We start from the raw sequence: 18530 nt of genomic DNA, 5'->3' as shown, positions 1-18530 counted from the left end.
ATGCGGGCATGTCACCATCCTCCACTTGTATAACAGTGCTCCAGATCGAACTCAGTTTCTGACACTTAACATTCTAAAAAACTCTCATGGCTGTATCCATTCAGGTGCATAAATTGTAGATATGTCTGCAGTGCCAACTGCCTTACTGGCTGCCATCAGATGGGAGGTGGTTTGTATTCCAAGTACGCACAGCGAGCAAATGTGCAGATATAGATGCATGTTTTTGCACTGCCATATGAAGCAAACAGTTAATGAAGCCAAGGAAAGTATAGGGGAAATTTATTGTTTTAATTGAAGTGTAGAAATGATAAAATAAAGGGAAATGAAAGTGGACGAAAGAACAACTTGCTGCCGATGAGAGCCGAACCCACACTCACCACACTGTTGGCTTTGTATGATGCAAGTAACAAAAATTTAGCCCCTCAATTCGCTTCTTACCGTACTTTTGCACTAGACACCTGATCCAGTTTTTTTATAAGTAAGAAGCCCATTAATTTTGGGCTTGAGTAGCTAATGGTCTTAATCTAATTTGGATGTTTCAACCTCGCATACAAGTACTTTTAAGTGCAAGTCATTTGCTTTTTTTTTTTTCAAGCAGAAACATTCTGGCATAAAGAGGTTTAACGTGTGTTATAAATGCTGTTGTTATTGTAGACGGCTCATTTCTTTTCTGCATGACAGATGCTAGCATGCGGCATGTCTACCAAAATGGTAGTGGGCCCATCTACAAAGCCACCATGGCATGGCTCCAGATGGACGATGACAACCTTCGTGTGGCTGGAGCCCTTTCAGCAGGCAACTTTGCCCGCAAAGGTCAGCCATGCACTTATATTTTCGCACAGCACATTGTGAAATAAGTGGTTGAAACTGCATCTGGTATTTGATAGGGGTTTATAGTTGATGACCAATGAGTCAGACACAGTGGGAACTGTGTCCAAAAAGTCAAAAAGTCCAAATCCAAAAAGTTGGAGTAATTGGGAGTCCAAAATACCAGATTCTCTAGAATATAAGTGACTTTATTTCACAAGTGGCCAAAAAAAGCTTGCCAGCATGTTGCTGTGCACACGCACTTGCCTCCAACCTGGGGTGGTATTCTTGAATGATCACTTTCAGGAGTATACAGTCACTTCAACAAGATTTCACGTGACTCGGCACTTAATGCATGAAAGTATACATCCGACAGCATTCCTGTAACTGTGAAAAGATAGTATACTTTGATGCGTCTAGTGTCGAATCACATGAAACGTTGCAAAAGTGATCACATCCTTGATGTGATTGTTGGAGAATACTGCCTCTGGTAAGTCAGTATTTCGACCATTATCATGCTGTTGTACAGATAGACAAAAGTACAGTCAATGCATGCACCGAATCTCCGTCGACTGTGCTCTGATAGCTGAACGATGGTGAGTCTCTTCACAACAGTCATCTCACGTAACAGTTGTTGTCAGTGGCACAGATATCGAGGGGGGAATTGGCACCATTTGATGCTGGTTGACCATACGGAATGACAAAAATTAACATCAGAAATTGGAGAAGTATCTCAGGACTGTCTTGCTATTTAAAATATAAATAAGCAAATGCAGGATGCACGAAACTCTCACATGTCGCATAACAAACCAGAAATGCAGCCTTAGCGGTTTGGCTTGTTCCATGCTTTGGGCACAGCCAGTGACGACTTCGCTAGGTTTGGTTGTGCGAAGGTGCAAGCAACTTGGCCAACAGCCATGCTCCCCTCCTTGAGAATTGTGTAATGCCTCCAGCACAGATGCTACTGCCGGGGCAATGGCAAATGGTAGAAGGTGATAAATTGTTTGTTGAGGTCACAAAGTGCGCTCCGGAAGCACACATCTGAATGCATTTTGTTTAACTTCAGTCAAAATACTCTCGCCTGTAATTTTATGCAGATGCATCAGTCGCATGCTAGCGTGTCTTATGCCGCAGTTTGCCAATCTTTTTCTGAATCCAATGTCCTGCACCCAGAAACAAGTATATTTATGGCTGAGGCCTACACACTATTGTCTGCAGTGAAACATATAAAGAAAATAATTCTTTAAAAAGCAGTTATATCTACTGACTCTTTAAATGCATTAATGTCACTCCATAAACACAAAAATTGTGTGCCTAATGAGCTCTGTTTGGTCTTGTGCGTAGCATACACGTTTAGCCACTATGTCACAATATGCTGGGTACCTGGCCACAGAGGTATTGAGGGCAACATGCTTGCAGATGAAGCTGCTGCTTTCCCAGCAAGAAAAGGGAACTGCTCCTCTATAGCTGTCTCTGTGATAGATTTGAAGCCTTTCTTGCGGAAAAGCCTTGGGGGCTATTGGCAACCCTTATGGGACACTGAAACACCTAATAAACTCCACATATTCAAGCCAGAGTTAGAGAATTGGCCATCCCTTACGAAAATATGACAGATATGACAGACTGAAGTCTTTTTCTGCTGTCTTAAAATTCACCACATGTATAGCACACACTCTCACCAGTTAATTGGTAAAGAGCCTCCCAGCTGCAGTAAATGTGGCGAGATGTTGACTGTAGTACTTTATGTCTTAATAGAATGACAGGAATGAGAACCTTAAAGAAAAAGATACTTTTCTTTAGCATATAAACAACACGTTCCCCTCCACCTGGCATTGTTTCTTGGCATACAACCGTTTTTGACCACAAGTTTGTTCTAGGGTTTCTTTGAGACGTCGGTACATTGCAATTTACCAGCCCTCAAGTTTCATAGCACATTCTCTCTCCAGAGTCTGCTGCTGCGATAGCATTTTTGCATAGCATGTGCCTCCCAGCCCTTGTGTTCAAGGGACCTGTTGAGGCACTAGTGGTGCTTTCACCTACTCATTTTACTACATCATCCCTTTGTAACACATCCTTTACAGTCATAGCACACATCTCTGGTCATTGTCATTATTTTAATAGTATATTGGCGGCTAGGATGTATGGAGTTGCCATCTGTCAGAAGCACCATGCTTGCGTAGTATGAGAGATAATGTGACGCGTTCTTCATAAATTTGGCTGTCAGCACTCAATAAAAACACCAAGCAGGAGCCCTCTTGGACATTTAGTGTAAGTGCTCTCAAAACGACAGAAGTTCTTTACAGTGAAAATAATAATCTTGGGCAAACAGAAAGCACAGAATGGTTTACAGACGCTATCTCTTCACCAAATATGTACAGTGAACGTCCACTGCACATAGTTGGCGTGATGGAGTCCCCCAAACCGGTTTCTTGCGTGAAAGGTAGGCAATCATTGAGAGCAAACTATGTGAAACATGCTCTTATAGTAAGCTGCCTTTATAACTGAATGGAACATAACAGAATGAAGCCTCAATGCAGCGATCGCACGGGTTCGCAGTGACCGACTGCGCGTCTGCATGCATGTCTGCGCACAGTGTTCCACTTTCGCTGCGAGTGTGTCTTCACACCGTGCCTTGAACTTCAGGCTGCGGCATATAAGTATCTGACAGTACACAAGCAACCATTGTTGCGTGGACGCTATCAGAGCTGTTCAAAAATGTTTAATAACTAGGGACTTCGACGCCTACGGTGACTTGTGATGTGCCGTAGCGATGATTCAATTTTTTTTTCATCTAAATTCTTGGACATTTCAATATCATTGTTTCTCAAGTTGCATCGCACTGTATGTTTATTGGTCTTCTCAGCGAGCAATTTTCCGCTACTTCTTTTTCTTAATCCAGCATACATTCATTGTTTGGTGCTAACACAAACATGAGTATATTCCATGCTTTTTTTTTTTAATGTGCTTCTTACCATTCCCTTTCTGTTCCAGTGAACTTGCCAGTATCTAGCATCAAGAAGTTCATAGATCAAAGCTTCATGACATTAGCCGGGCAACGCGTGCGGGTGAATGTCTCAGTGCACACTTTCTGCTACTCACTGAACATCGTAGCCCTGACGCCAAAGCAGAAATCTTCCTCGTGGAAGTTCTTGCTGCACACTCGAGTTGTAGCTGATGGCTGCTTGCCAGTTCTAAGTTTCGGGATCCAAGATTCATGCAGCTTCTTATCCCACGGGTATGTCTGAAGGCTGAAACTGGGCTCCATTGCGTACGTCCGGCACTGTGGCACCGAGCAGTAGCCTACCATGTTAGACGCCTTCAAAGGCAGCTACTATTTATTATAGTGCTTTTAAGGGCTGTCAAGTAGACACCCTTAGTGGGAAAACCTCCCCGCTTAATCAGAACCACAGCACAGGTGGGACCCTAAACTTTTGTTTTCAGCTTGCTTCAGCACATCTGAAGCAGCTGACGCAGCTGCTGTGTCCACGTGATCCCTCGTACCACGTAATGCCAACGGCAGCGCCAGCTTTTCCAGTGGTGGAGCTTGCCCCCAATATTTTATTGCAATTCACAGTGACTGATTTTTAGGCCTTTTTACAGCCATGCTGCATCTATGATTTGCCACTAATTTCTCCATTTCATGCATGATTCATAGACAACTTATCACCTTGAGCATGACGCTCTTTGGCCATATTTGGCGCTTGCAACATAAAACCACATACATCATCATCATGGCCACGCCGGCCATGTATCAAAACCTAAACATACCTTCTTCTGCGGAACTCGGTGGCCAAATCGGCATGCAGTTGTGCAGGCAGAGTACAGATTATCGACATTCGCAGTGATTTACCTGTTTGAAGGTCCACGCTCTCTATGGATACACATGAAAACAAAAACAAGAAATTATGGGGTCTTAGGGTCTTGCAGGAGTACCGACCACCGTGGGTTCAAGCTAAGTGAGCCGCAGGGCTGCGTCAGCCATCGCCTCTAGCACGCTGCTGCACGTGCACTCAGGCCCCAAGGGGCTACCGAGTGATGCACACAAGAACACAGTACTTCTGAGCTAATAGAGACAGTTTATTGTCTCCGGGGGTACCCAATGCTGCACAAACACCCAGTCCCGGGGCGGCACGGGAACCAAAAGGTTCCCTCACCTAGAGCGAAAATACAGACGGGTGGCCTATATAGCATGTTGCTGCAAGAGCACAGGCTCAAGCTGGGACACGCTGCTATGAAAAGTCCCGGCGGCTATGCTACTTGCTCTCGCGATAACCAATGAGCCAACTTGCAAGAGCTTGGGCAATCTCCTTCAGCTTGGGCCTCCAATAAGTGCGACTCGGCGTGGTACGGCCTCGTGTAAGCACTAGGCACCCATTCTTTGGCTTTGCGTCCAGAAAGGATTAACACAAAGTACATGCTCCCCGAATGGGCAAAAGCACAGTGTGCTAGCTGAAGTCCTAATCACAAAGGTGTTGGCGGATGAAAGGAAGCAAGTACGTACTCATTGATGTCCCGGAGAAAAGAGACTTGCTTTGCAGCTAGAGCAGCTGACAGTGGCCGCGCCGTGACGTCGGCACCCCACCCTCACTGCAAACCCTCGTGAGTGGAGCGCCACCGCTGGCAACCGGTTGTGACTGGGAAGGTGGTGAAGTGTAGGGATGGCAGAACAGGTGACTACACCTGCGCAATAGTGCCAGCGAATTTCTCAATCCCCACAAGGTAGAGTTGCTGATGTTGTTGAACAGGGCTTACGTCTTGTACTGTCTTCTATTCAATCTGACACGTGTACCATTGTATCTCTCTATATTGAACCCGACGTCTGTGCCATCGTGTCTGGTCGAGAATGTGATTAGTAAATAAGTAGCAGTTAAGTTGAATAAAAAAAGATAGTGACCCAAGTTGGCATAGAACATGGCCATCTGAATTCTGAAACTAGCGCGAAACTAATAGTGCTGTTAGAACATTGGGTACCTGCACGTGCTAATAGTGTCACATTGTAGTGACGGTAGTGTGTAGTGAAAAACACAGTAGCAGTAGTAGTTTATTCAAACTGTGAATTGCAAAATTAGCTCTTTATTGGGCAAACCTCTGTCCAGAAAAGCCAGTTACACTCAAAGCATGATATTGGCGAGCACAGTCGGTGATCGGCGAAATCTGATCAGCAGGTCAAGTACATCGGCTTTTATCCGTGACTCATTGAAGGTTCCAGAGTAATCGCTGGTGCCCACGTGCCTTCCTGCAAGTACTGTGCAATTTGCGTGGAGCATACAGTCAGATTACACAAGGTTCGGTGACAACAGACAATGGATAGAACTATCAATAACATTCGAGAAACTTCCAATACTTGCAAGCGTGTCCGGTGCCTTGAAGTTCCATTTAACATTTGTTAGCCGGTGAAAAGCAGTCACCAGAGAGATAAACAATACATGTGTCAATAGGATCGAATGTCTTACAGTGCATAATATTGTGTGTACCCTGCATGATGAAGTCTGATTATTTCAGTGCACAGTGAATGGGGTAGTTGTGTGACAAGGAGAGCAGAGCATAGCTGCTGGGACGAAATGGAGCACAGATGATGCACACGGCTGCCACTGGAAACACTTCAATTGCACATTGCAGCAGTTAAATGCAGAATTTTTTATTTACACCTAAAGTTTTATAACTGATCACTGCATGTAGTACCTGTCACTTTGGGATCCACCATTCTTGTTTTTAGGTCAACAGAAGCATTTTTTGCCTACATGTGCTTTGCTGCTTGATGAAAGCCTGTACACTTAATTCATTGAAGTATATTGTGTGGTGTTGCTTATAGTATTTCTCAATTTGAAATCTGCAGATGATCACTGCATTCAGATGGTCAGAGATGGTGTTGCCAAACGTCTGCTGGACCTCCTCACAGAGCACACTGGCACAGACGGAGACATCAGACTGCAGCATGCCTTACTGGCAGCATTGCGGAACCTTGCCATCCCATGTAAGCAAGATTAAACTTTTTATGGTGTGTGTGCCAGATGTCTTGTGTTGCAACCAGAAATCATGAGTGATGTGTCATTTAGCACATGAAAAGCCCGTGTATATTTTGAAGATCCCCTGGGGGTCAAAATTTATCTGGAGTCTCCCACTACTGCATGCCTCATAATCAAATTGTGGTTTTGGCACGTAGAACCCCAGATTTCATTCATATTATGTATCTTACTAACAAAAGCAACAACAGCCGTAGCTCTGAGTACATTTAGAGGCATGCCAAAATGTAATGCTTTTTGTTCGAGGCAACTGTTGACATTTGCTGCTTATTAGGTATAGTGGCTGCATTCCACTGGAGGCAGAATGCAAAAACAGTGTTGTACAGTACTACTGCGATTTGAATGTGCATAAAGAACCTCAGATGATCAAAATGGTGCTGTATACTCGATTGTGTTCATTATTTTTGTAGTGGGGCATATTTGTGCACTGCTGACTAATTCTCTGTCATTGTTTGTCGCTCTTCCCTGAAAAGCCGTACACCTGGCCAGGGGGCTGCCTGTCTTATAGACCAGTGGGTGTCCAGTGGTGGGCATCAGTGTAGATGTAAAACTGAAGTAAATAAAATGTAGCTTAGCATCATTGCACGAGCCAAGCAATCACTGTGTAAAGATGCAAAGGAAGCTGCAGCTTTGCTTCTTAGCATGCACCACTGTGCATGTGGTGAAAATAATTGCAAAGAGATGAAGTGTTGCATGCATACATCATGCATGCCATCTGCCACTTTTCGGCAGGATGGTTTCATTGTTGTCTTTGACTGGGAAGCTTGTAACACTGCAAAGACTGCACATTTGCATTCTTTTGGGGAAAACTAACTGTTCTGCATGCTCATGAGAAAACCATCATCTCAAAAGTTTGTTGGTGGAATGCGTGTCTTTATGTTTGCATTTTTAGACCTTATTGGTGATCAAGCGTGAAATCTCCACTCATGGGCTAGAAAGACAGCTGTAGAAAGAACCTGTTGTAGCAAAGTACGGATACATGTGTGATCCCCTGCATGTTTGAAAAGTGTCAGCAGCGTGCATGTGTTGGCCAGCAGCTTAGCTTGGTTGTATGGCAGCTGGCGAGCCAACATGCCGAACCCGTGTGATAACACTGATTGCACGATTGCATATTCACAGCGGTTCAAAGTGCATGTATGTAATTTATTCTTCCCGTGCCTTGTATTGGCACGGCAGTGTGTCGACGGGTCATCAGAATCCACAGGAGACCCTTTGCTGACTTGTCAGAAGCACACCCCATTAGCATTTATTTTGCAAAAACCTGATCTCAATTTTCTTTTTGTCAATATCTGCACGTATGCTTATAATGAATATTGGATATAACAAAGGTATTTTTGTGTTCGATGCAACTTCACTGTGACGAGATGTGACTGTATAACAGCCTACAAAGACAATGTCTCAACAACAAAACGATGCCATCATGTGTTCGCCCACAGCACAGCATGACTAGCAACCACAGCAGTGGCAGCAGCAGTGGCAGTAGCTCTGGCTATTACTCGCACTACTGAAAGCAAGGCCTTTTGGCACGGTGGCCCTGAGCAGCGGCCTACCAATTGTCCAGCAGCTATGCAAGCCTTGAACATCCTTCCTTGTCAGATAGCTGTGACCCACTTCTCAAACTGGTCGCCTAGCAGGAGCACAGACCCAACAGGCACTTGAAGGCTGTAGCACGACATGGCTCTGGTTCTCTAGAGACCACGTTGCCATGTCACCTAGCAGGAGCACGGGCCCTTCAGGTACTTGAAGGCTGCAGCACGACATGGCAATGCGGTCTCTGCTTCTCTGGAGCGGGAGTGTAGCGCAAAAATTGACTGGCCTAGAACACTGAGCAGCACAGAACGCTGACATGCATAACATAAGTGTACTAACACTTAGTTATCGCCCCCTGCCAGCAAAGACCACATATTTTTCTGCGTGTTTCTTAACATATTATGACACTAGCACAGCAGCAAGAATTGTGGCCTGGATGAGCAGGCCTTCCCTTGACTGCACGCTCAAACTTCGTTATAATGAAGTTGAAGGGGAAGCCAAAATTTGTTATATCGATTTACGCTTCTTTGATGCTTCTTTATTCCCATTCAAGCGAATGAGTATTGTACTGAACACACTTTTATGCATAAGTTTCAGTTTCAGTTTATTATTCTTCAAATACAATGAATGGGTAAGAGACAATATACAGACGAGGGTCCTAAAGTCAGACTGCAACGGGACCCTCGGTTAATAATAACAGTGGAGAGATGTATTAAATATGAACAAGCTAACTAAAAGAAACAAACACAATCACGAAAAATACAACATATAAAAAATTAAATTAACGAAAACAAATTGTCTGTATACAAGCCTATAGTGCATAAAAAAAACTGTCAATACATACAAATGGCAAATGTAGTGTAATAAATGATGTAAACTTAGTTATACATATAAAAAAGCTTAAGGGCATGACTAAATGCATGAAAGGATGAAGATTTAATGGTGTTGGGTAAACCATACCACAGCGAATGTGTTTTCCATAGTTAGAATGAACCATAGGCTGTAGAAAATTGGAGTTACGTGCAAACTTGCTATTATTATTATTGATGAGGTACCTGGAATCAATGAATTGGTATGAAAGCTGTTTAGTAAGTAATTTATAAAGCATAAATATTAGATGATACTGTAGTTGAACAAGTTCGTTACAACAAGGATGTTACTTTCACGAAGTAATAGCGTAGCACTTGGGAAAAACCCACTGTTAGTGATAATGCGCATTGCTTGGCTGGATGGACGAGATATGACAGGAATGTGTGTTTCCCCAGGAAACAATGCCGTAATTAATGTGACTGTGAATGAAAGCAAAGTATAATGCAAATAATGCATCTTTCGTGAAATATGCTCTTGATTTGATTAATGCTCTAATACCGAAGGTACACTTTTGCTTAGTGAAGGCAATGTGTTGAGAAAACTTTAGGTTAGAATCTAATTTGGTGCCCAAAAATGATGCACAGTCGGAGACGGGAATGTTTAAGGATTAAGGTTGTTAAAGAATTGTCATGCAATGAGATAGTTGTATCATCCATGTATAGTAAACAATCTGCCAATTTAAGACACGCGCATAAATCATTAATATAAATGGAGAATAGTAAGGAACCTAGTATGGAGCCGTGTGGTACATCTTCGTTAATAACTTTAGTATCAAAATAAGCACCTCCAAAACTGTTTGTTCTCTATCATGCAGATAACTTTTTAGGAGTTCTAGCACTGGACCGGTAATTCCCAGGGCTTCTAGCTTAGTAAAAAGTATGTTACGATTAATCATATCAAAAGGCTTTAGTGAAGTCCAAAAATACCAAACCAACAAAGTTGCCCGTATCGATCGAGTGACAAATGTAGTTGGTTAGAGATATTAAAGCTAAATTAGTCAAACTGCCAGCGCAAAACTCAAATTGAGAAGATTGCAACAAATTAAATTTTTTAAGTAAATATTTAGGTGCTTACAAAATAACTTCTCAACAACTTTACTAATCAGTGAGAGAATAGAAATAGGACAATAGTTAAACACCTCCGTTTTATCACCTTTCTTATGTACAGGAATAATCTTAGCCATTTTAAGCGAAGTGGGACAAGTACTGCATTTAAAGATATTATTATATAGTATAACACAAAGTGTATCAGAAATAAATGGTGCTACAAGTTTTAGATGAAATACAGAAATTTTATCTAAGTCAGGGCTAGTATTCTTTAAAGCTAATATTATGGAACATACCTCGTCTGCAGTAACGGAGAAGAGAAAAAAGGAATGATTGCAGCGATAAATGGGATAAGTAGTAGTCATATGAGGACTGCAGTATATGTTATAGGAGTAGTCAGTGAAACTGTTTGCTACGCTAGAAGAACCAGGATGAGTTTTATTGTTGTAATTTATTTTATCAGCAGTATTACCATACTTAGGTAAGTTCATGAACGCATTAAGAAGTTGCCATTGTTTTTTGGAATTGTTCTTGTGTTTTGCAGATTAATTTTCAGAATACTGTCGTTTAGACTTCTTTAGCAAGTTATTTAGAATGTTACAATAATTTTTATAGCGTGCCACTAAGTGTACATTAACAGCTTTCTTTTTAATCTTTTTGTATAGGTTTTCTTTTTTTCTCATACTAGTCAGTAAACCTTTCGTTACCCAAGGGTTACCGGGAAACTTAAAATGTTTCCTGCATCTGACTGTAGTTGTGTTAGAGTGAACAGCTTCTAGAAAGATGGAACAAAAATTTTCAAGTGCTTGATCGGGATCATGCAGGGAGTTAATTACAGACCAATAAGTATTTGTTATAATGTTAACAAAACTATCTTGGTCAAAATTGGAGGAAAGGTTGCAAGGCTCGGACTGAGGTATTTCGGTCTGAAAGGAGATGAATATTGGAAAATTGATATCTGAGTATATGACACCAGAATTTGGAGTTGGTTAGTTGGAATGTTAGTTAGAGCATGGTCAAGAAGCATGTTTTCACCATGAGTAGAACACCTAGTAGGAGAGATAATTAATGATTCCAGTCCGACACCAGCAAAACAGTATCTATAAGCTGTTAAACTTCTGTTGTCGACGTCAAGTAAGTTGATGTTAATATCACCGACAATTAGGACTTGCTTATTTTCAAGAGAAATTTTTTTCAAAACCATGGAGAGTTCACCCAGAAAATCAGACGTAGATGAAGAAGGGGAGCGTTATACACAACCAAGAATAGAACTGTTACGATTAAGGGAATTCAGCTGTAAGTCAGTTTCAATCCATACCCATTCACCATGATTTACATCAACAAAAAGATCAAGCCTACACTTATATTTAATATGAGGTGAAACAAATATAGTGGAACCACCGTATCAATCCGAAATAGGATGGCAGTATTCTGCTTGGTATGGGCAAAAACCGTATAAATTGCTATCCGAATTATCAAGCCATGTTTCCGAAACACGAATAAATGATAATGAGTGACTAAGTGAGTCAGTAAGTGCAGAAATGGTATCGTAGTTCTTGCGCAAACTTAGCGCATTAATATGAAGAATAGAGATATTAGAAGATGTAGGCAGTGGTTTGACTTCGGCTAGTGATAGCAAAGACATGATGAAAAGTATTCTGGGATGACTGTGCAATCAGTCCGCAGGACAGGAAATGTAGCAATAAGCTGCGCCTACACGAAGATGTGAAAATCAGCCTCCTTACTTCGATTACTTCGTTTATTGCCCTTTACTACCCAGTAGTGTGCACAATTTCAGACATGCAAAGGAGGCTATGGATCCATGACCAACCAAACTGCGACACCGCTGTATGTGCAGTGAAATTTTAATAAAGCAACTGCAAAAGAACCTCTGTCGTCACACAACTCTTTAGCACCTGACATGACAGCCTTTACAATAGCCTCCATCTGTTTCCCGATGGTCTTTCACTTCCGCTTACCATTGGGCTCATTCATATTGTGAAACTGGCGAATCGGCGACATGGTCAAAGGGAACAGCTTTCATCCTGTAATGCGAACAAAGTCCATCGTGTTCAAGCAACACGTGCCACTCAACGCGGTGTGCCATCTAGGCAGCTGGGCTGGTATTCTCGAGCTACCCCCTTGACTTTCGGAGATAGTTTCACTTACGTGACATTTTGCAAACTCATCGAAGTATACGGCCAGCAAAGTTTGGCATGGTACGAGAAACACCGTTGGCCTGATGCGCGGATGCATTAGGCACGCTAATGTGAAACCACAGGTGAAACTGTCTGATCTGCCGCCCTCTCATTGCCCCATGGGCCTCACGCTCTCGCTTTGCAAGTGCACTGGCTTGGCCGGCATGTGGGCTCTGAGATTGCGCGAATGCAATCTAGGAGGTCGCACTGCAGTGCAAGAGAGAAATGGAGGCATTGGTTTTTCACATGCCATGGGCCAGCAGCACCATATATATGTGGTGCAGCGCAGCTATGTGTAGCCTTCGAGATTGCGATCTTGAAAGGTCTGCCTAGCTTTACCATTTATGCGGCACAGCGAGAGAGAGGAGTGATAAGAAAAAAGCCCTGCTTGTGCGTGCCTATGCGTGACACCAGTGTTGCTCGACGGTGCATTCAACACGGCAATTTGGAACTGCTGCGCTGAACGATTGCTGAACCCGACGGAAGGCAATATGCTCGTTGCGCTGCAGTCAATAATTTTTGGTTGCGGGGGCAAATCTAGTTTGTTGTATTCATTGGCAGGGCAATCTTGCATCATTAAACAAGGTTTTAAATACGTGGATCTTTATGGTGATTTCAAGAGAATTGCATTTATTACTTCGTTATATCCATTATTTCATTATATCCTGTTTCATTATGACGAGGTTAGTGTATTGGTACTAACTGGTTGTATAAGTGTAGCTTCAGCTTTTCATCATAACCAACAAAGTTTTTTTTTTTTTCTTTAGTGGAAAACAAGCCTCTGCTCGCAGAACTTGGCGCTGTTGACAAGTTGCTTTCAATGCTGGCTGTGGAGACATTCCCTGTCGTCTTCAAACTTCTGGGCACATTACGTATGCTAGTTGATAAGCAAGGTACGTCAGCGTGTCTTAGATTCTGCTTTTGTTTTGTTTTTTAACTCTTTTGCTTTCTAGCACACTCTGCTTTATGAAGTTTTCAGATGTGATACTTATGTACTTCACTGCGTATATTGCTTTTGTGAAGAGCAAAAGTAGCAAAAGATTTTTAAGCCTGGCATTTTTGGTTTTTCTGATTGCCATTTGAATTCCAGGCCGAATAGCAATGTCATTTTGATAAACATGAAACTGTAAGGTTAAGTTTTAACCAGTGGCACACCTTCTTTAAACTGAAAATTTCCATATTGCACATTTAAGCTATGTAAGTTCGGAGTTTTATGGAAGACAAGTGTACCAGGTGTTAACTGCTACATCGGCCCTCGCAACAAGTAACAGCATAAGAGGTGACAGAGCAAGCCACGGCAAGTGTCAAAATCGCGCAATATCCTGCTCCCGTGGGACCACCTTTTGCATTGTGACATCATGACACAAGAACCTCCTGGGAAATTAAACTGAAACTTTCTGTAAAGAAGCTATTACAGTCATCTTCCATTAATTGAACCTTGACAGGACCAACGAAATTGGTTTAATTATCCAATGGGTCGAATAAACATGCAACAGGAAAAGCACCCAAATACAACGCTAATTCATTTAGCAGTATTTCCCCAAGTCTAACAGGTCCCTGAATCAAATGCGCTCCCACTTTTTTACAAGTTCAACTTAGCAGATTAATGTGAAAATGACATTAGAGCACCTAAACATGGCAGTAATCGAATGCATGCCGAAATTTTTGTTTTCAGATTCTAGCAATAAAGAAAAGATACCAGAAAACTTTGCATTCAGAGTGTAAATTTATTTAATGTCGATCATCAACACTCTCAGACAGCACTTCATCACTGTCTCTGAAGAATCACATGTCGTCCTCCGTATTGTTGGCAACACATTTGATATTTTGCATTTATGAAATGACTCCACAGCAGTTGCAAATGGGGTGGTGGTCTGTGCCAAGACTATCCTCTTCGCAAGTTTGTCCTGCAATGCACGCAATTCTCCGACACATTCAAGAAGATGTGACCCAACTTGTTGATGCCAGCTTAACATGTAAAATAACTTATCGTTTGAATGTGCTTTCATAATCAGATTAAAGTGGCACATTGCTGTCTTGCTATCTGAGAGCTCGTTCTGTCACGATCCATGGTTGCCATCTTGAGATGGCAATGGCAATGACGCTGGCTAGACTGGCTCTGATTGCAGGCTGTTGCGAATGCCACGAGACTGGTTTTGGTTTTGTTTCATAGCGGACTCGCTGTCCAAGCAATTCTTCGATGAATTTTCTTGGGAAAATAAAGGTGCACATTACAATAGGGTATATACTGTAATAATTTGTCATAAGCTACCAGTTTTGCTTTACTATCTTCCTGGGGCACGTTGAAAATAGGCACTTCACTGGGAGATGACACATGTTCAATGCATTCACTGTACCCTAAGCGCAGCCAAGACTGACGCTGACGCTATTGGAGTCACCACTACAGTCAGTGTTGGCGGTCAGTATTTGGGTCGGGCACGTGCGTGGTGACCAGCCTAGTTCGAATTATCAAGCAAAGGCTAAGTTTAGGATCAAAATAATTAAAGTTCGATTCCATAGAAATGTATAGGTGCTGGCTGGGATTCAGCTGAAATTAATGGTCATGCACATTTTTCTAGACGTCATTGCCAATTGCTGTTACAAAGTTTGTTGTAAAGCATTGCCTTAGTTGCATTGCTTTCCGATTTAAATTTTTCCTTCTGCTTTCTGATGAGTACATTGACTTTGTTGTGCAGAGGTTGTGGCTACAAAGTTGGGCCTAAATGAGCAACTGGTGAAGCACCTTGTCACATGTCAGCACATGTCAGGATTGAATTAACCGAAAAATATAATTAACTGCTGTCGAATTGAAGGAAGTCTACTGTATATTAAATTATTTGGGGCTCTCTGAGGCTTGCCACTATGGGAGAGGCCTTTGCCCTGCAGTGGGCGTAGCCAGGCTGCTGCTGCTGCTGCTGATGATGATGATGCTTGCCACTATATTTTTCTGGGGTTTAGGGGTCTAGAGCCCTCATTAAGGCAAGAAAAAAAAATTTATGTTGGTACTCCTTTAAATCTAGAGTTCTCCACTATGGCATTCCTCAAAGTTCACAGTGCAGTTTTTGGGCATACAATGCCATCATTGGATGGCCTGTTTAGCAGAAGTTTATCCATTGCAGCAAGCAAGCCTAGCACATGTTAGTTCATATGTAGCCTTCCCATAATTTAAACCACATGCCTAACGAAGCAAAGTAAAGATGCCCAGCACCAAATAATTCACATGACTACCTTTGCATGTCACATTTTTGCATCGCATGACCCACACCAGATCACCTTCAAAAATTCTCTTTTAGGTCTTTTTCCATTGTTTGCTAAGGGTTTGTTCCAGTGCATCATGGTGCACACTTTTGCAGTTAGTCATTTTAATAGTAATTTTGATGGTTTGTACATGCTGCATGTACAGTTAAACCTCAATATAACAAACTTTAATATTACGAAATTCTCAATATAACGAAGTATTTAACTTTCTAGAACCTTCTGTCATAGAGCATCATGTATTTAGAACCTCAATATAGAAGCATTCGGTTTGTTCATTGTACAACTGTAACACCACATTACTGTATGTAGCACATTTTTTGCGCTATATTTTTTATATGTATTCACATATGTATTATAATCTATGAGTGTTCTCTCCCCCCTTACACAATGCCTCTAGGGGCCTGTAAGGTATCAATAAATAAATAAATAAATAAATAAATAAATAAATAAATAAATAAATAAATAAATAATAAAGAGCGTTTGTATGCAATTTCAATATTACGAAATTTCACTTCCACTGCAATGGAATGCTGAGACAATAAATGGAAACTTCCGCGGACGCAGACGGTCAAATTATTGAGTTACAAGAGGCTACTTGCAAACGTACGTCTCAAATCGCGTGTGACGCGACAAGAGCGACTGCTGAAGTAGAGCCGCATCATGTTCCTATAAAGTCCAAGTACGGTAAGATCCTGTCATGCCCCATGCACTTTGTGCTATAGGTGCGTATGAAAGCGTTGAAGGGTGAGACAAGAAATATGGTGGCTTCAGGAATGCCACCTTTCTACGCGAGCAAAGGGAAAGTGGGGGAGGGGAGCGAGCTCGCAGTAACGCGATCAAGCGCATGCGAGAGATGGGGTGGGCGGAGGGAGAGAGGAGAGGGGTAAGTTAGCGTACGTCATGATTTCTGGTGTGCGTCTCGGCCATGGCTGCACATGGCTGTAAGCGTGGTTGAGCGCATACACAGCAGCGCACCCTGATTTAGAGATAATCTACCGCATGTGCAAAGAGTGGGCATGCCAAGATGGCTTCGGCGCAGACTGTCAAATTCATCAAAATCAATTGTTTTCTCATTTAAATTTGCTTTTTTCGGTTGTCCGATAGCTTGGAAAATTCCGCAGCCCCTTTCCGTGTAAGAAATATCGATCGGCGACTGTACTTATTTGCATAAAAGGTCAAATTTCAATACTACAATGAATTTTCGATATAACGACGCAAATTGCCGATTTTACCTACTGTGTTATATCAAGATTTAACTGTATAATATAAACTCTATGTGGTTACTGGTAACAGGCTTACAGCATTATTCAGACTGCCTTAATTCTCTGCTTTGCACAATGATTTAATAGTGGCTAAGGCACTGTTAAGTTCTCCAAGGCAAAGCAGAAATTAATGGTCATGCACATTTTTCTAGACGTCATTGCCAATTGCTGTTACAAAGTTTGTAGTAAAGCATTGCCTTAGTTGCATTGCTTTCCGATTTAAATTTTTCCTTCTGCTTTCTGATGAGCACATTGACTTTGTTGTGCAGAGGTTGTGGCTACAAAGTTGGGCCTAAATGAGCAACTGGTGAAGCACCTTGTGACGTGGTGTAGCACTGAGGACCACCCAGGTGTCAAAGGTGAGATATGTTCTTTACTGTTCACTTATTGCTGCCTAACCATTCACATTTGTGTTATTAAATTCAGGCATTGCTGTGTATAGAAAGGCTTGGCTAGTGGTAATTGCCATAAAAAACTTTTGATTGCTATTAAAAGTAAGATTTTGCTCAATAAGCATTAAGGAAGCATAAGTGTGCTTAGTTTCTGCAGAAAGACGGGAGAGGGTGTTCAGGTAAGTTGAATGAGGCACGTCTGGTGGCCATTTTTAATATTGATGAAAAACACATTTTCATGAATGACTGCTATGAACGAAACTTATTTTCATGAAAGTCCCTATTAAAGAAATGTTTACCTTTCTATAACTTCTTGTCCATAGCACATCATGTATTTGGAATCTCAATATAACAAAGTGTGTTTATACACAATTTCAATATTACGAAATTTCACTGCCGCCGTTACGTGATGGAGTACCCAGGTGTAGTCCCCACATTTCTCTCTCGCAACTCACACATGTGCACAAAGGTAAGGAAAATGAGGCATATCTTTCTTTCATGTGTCTGCCTGCGCTCATGACAAAATGGAATCGTGGAAAGGGGGGGGGGGGGGGGAGCAGGCAGGATTTCTAGCGTGGCCATGGCTGCGCATGGCTGTCAGCCTGGCGGAGCGTGTAAGCAGCCTGCATGCCCTGTTTTAGAGGTAATCTGCTGCGTGTGTGCAAAGACTGCGAGCTGAGATGGTGTGGCATTACAGTCGCCAACCGTTTATTCGGACCTCACGTGGACTGCGGAAATGTCTGAATAAACAGGTGTCCGAAAAAGCAGATTAGGAAAAAAAAAAAATGAAATCCTTTATTTCCATGCGCTTATTCGGGCTCAGCAGTAGGCTTGAAGAAACCGTGAATGCGCCGTTGCACGCTGTTCCGTTTATGCGCAATCAGATAAGCCTGAATCTCGGAGAGGGTCATACGGTCACTATAGGTGGCTGAAAGCACAGTCACTGCTTGTACACGCTCCGCATGCGACGGCAGCGTAGCACATGGTGCGTCATCTTCCGACTCAGAGTAATCGTCCGGCGGTGCAGCAGAAACCTGGCGAATGATCTCGCCGTCGTTGAGTTCTGCGCATGTCAGTACAGCAGTGTCAGCACCTGTGAAACTGTCAAATGAGACGGTGTCCGGAATCGCAATGCAACCACTGC

General features: G+C 42.3%; 1 protein-coding gene across 1 annotated transcript in view; it reads left to right on the top strand.

The window, feature by feature from the left end:
- The window catches only part of vimar (visceral mesodermal armadillo-repeats), a 78279-nt gene that overhangs the window by 25614 nt on the left and 34135 nt on the right, over nt 1-18530 (top strand). The window contains exons 9-12 of the mRNA XM_072286988.1: nt 682-813; nt 6644-6781; nt 13242-13367; nt 17264-17353. Coding sequence (XP_072143089.1) covers nt 682-813; nt 6644-6781; nt 13242-13367; nt 17264-17353 — 486 coding nt within the window. The remainder of the gene's footprint in view (nt 1-681; nt 814-6643; nt 6782-13241; nt 13368-17263; nt 17354-18530) is intronic.

This window comes from Dermacentor andersoni, chromosome 1 (genome assembly GCF_023375885.2).
Source record: "Dermacentor andersoni chromosome 1, qqDerAnde1_hic_scaffold, whole genome shotgun sequence".
Lineage (NCBI taxonomy): Eukaryota > Metazoa > Arthropoda > Arachnida > Ixodida > Ixodidae > Dermacentor > Dermacentor andersoni.
This window is presented reverse-complemented; position numbering and strand designations above follow the sequence as displayed.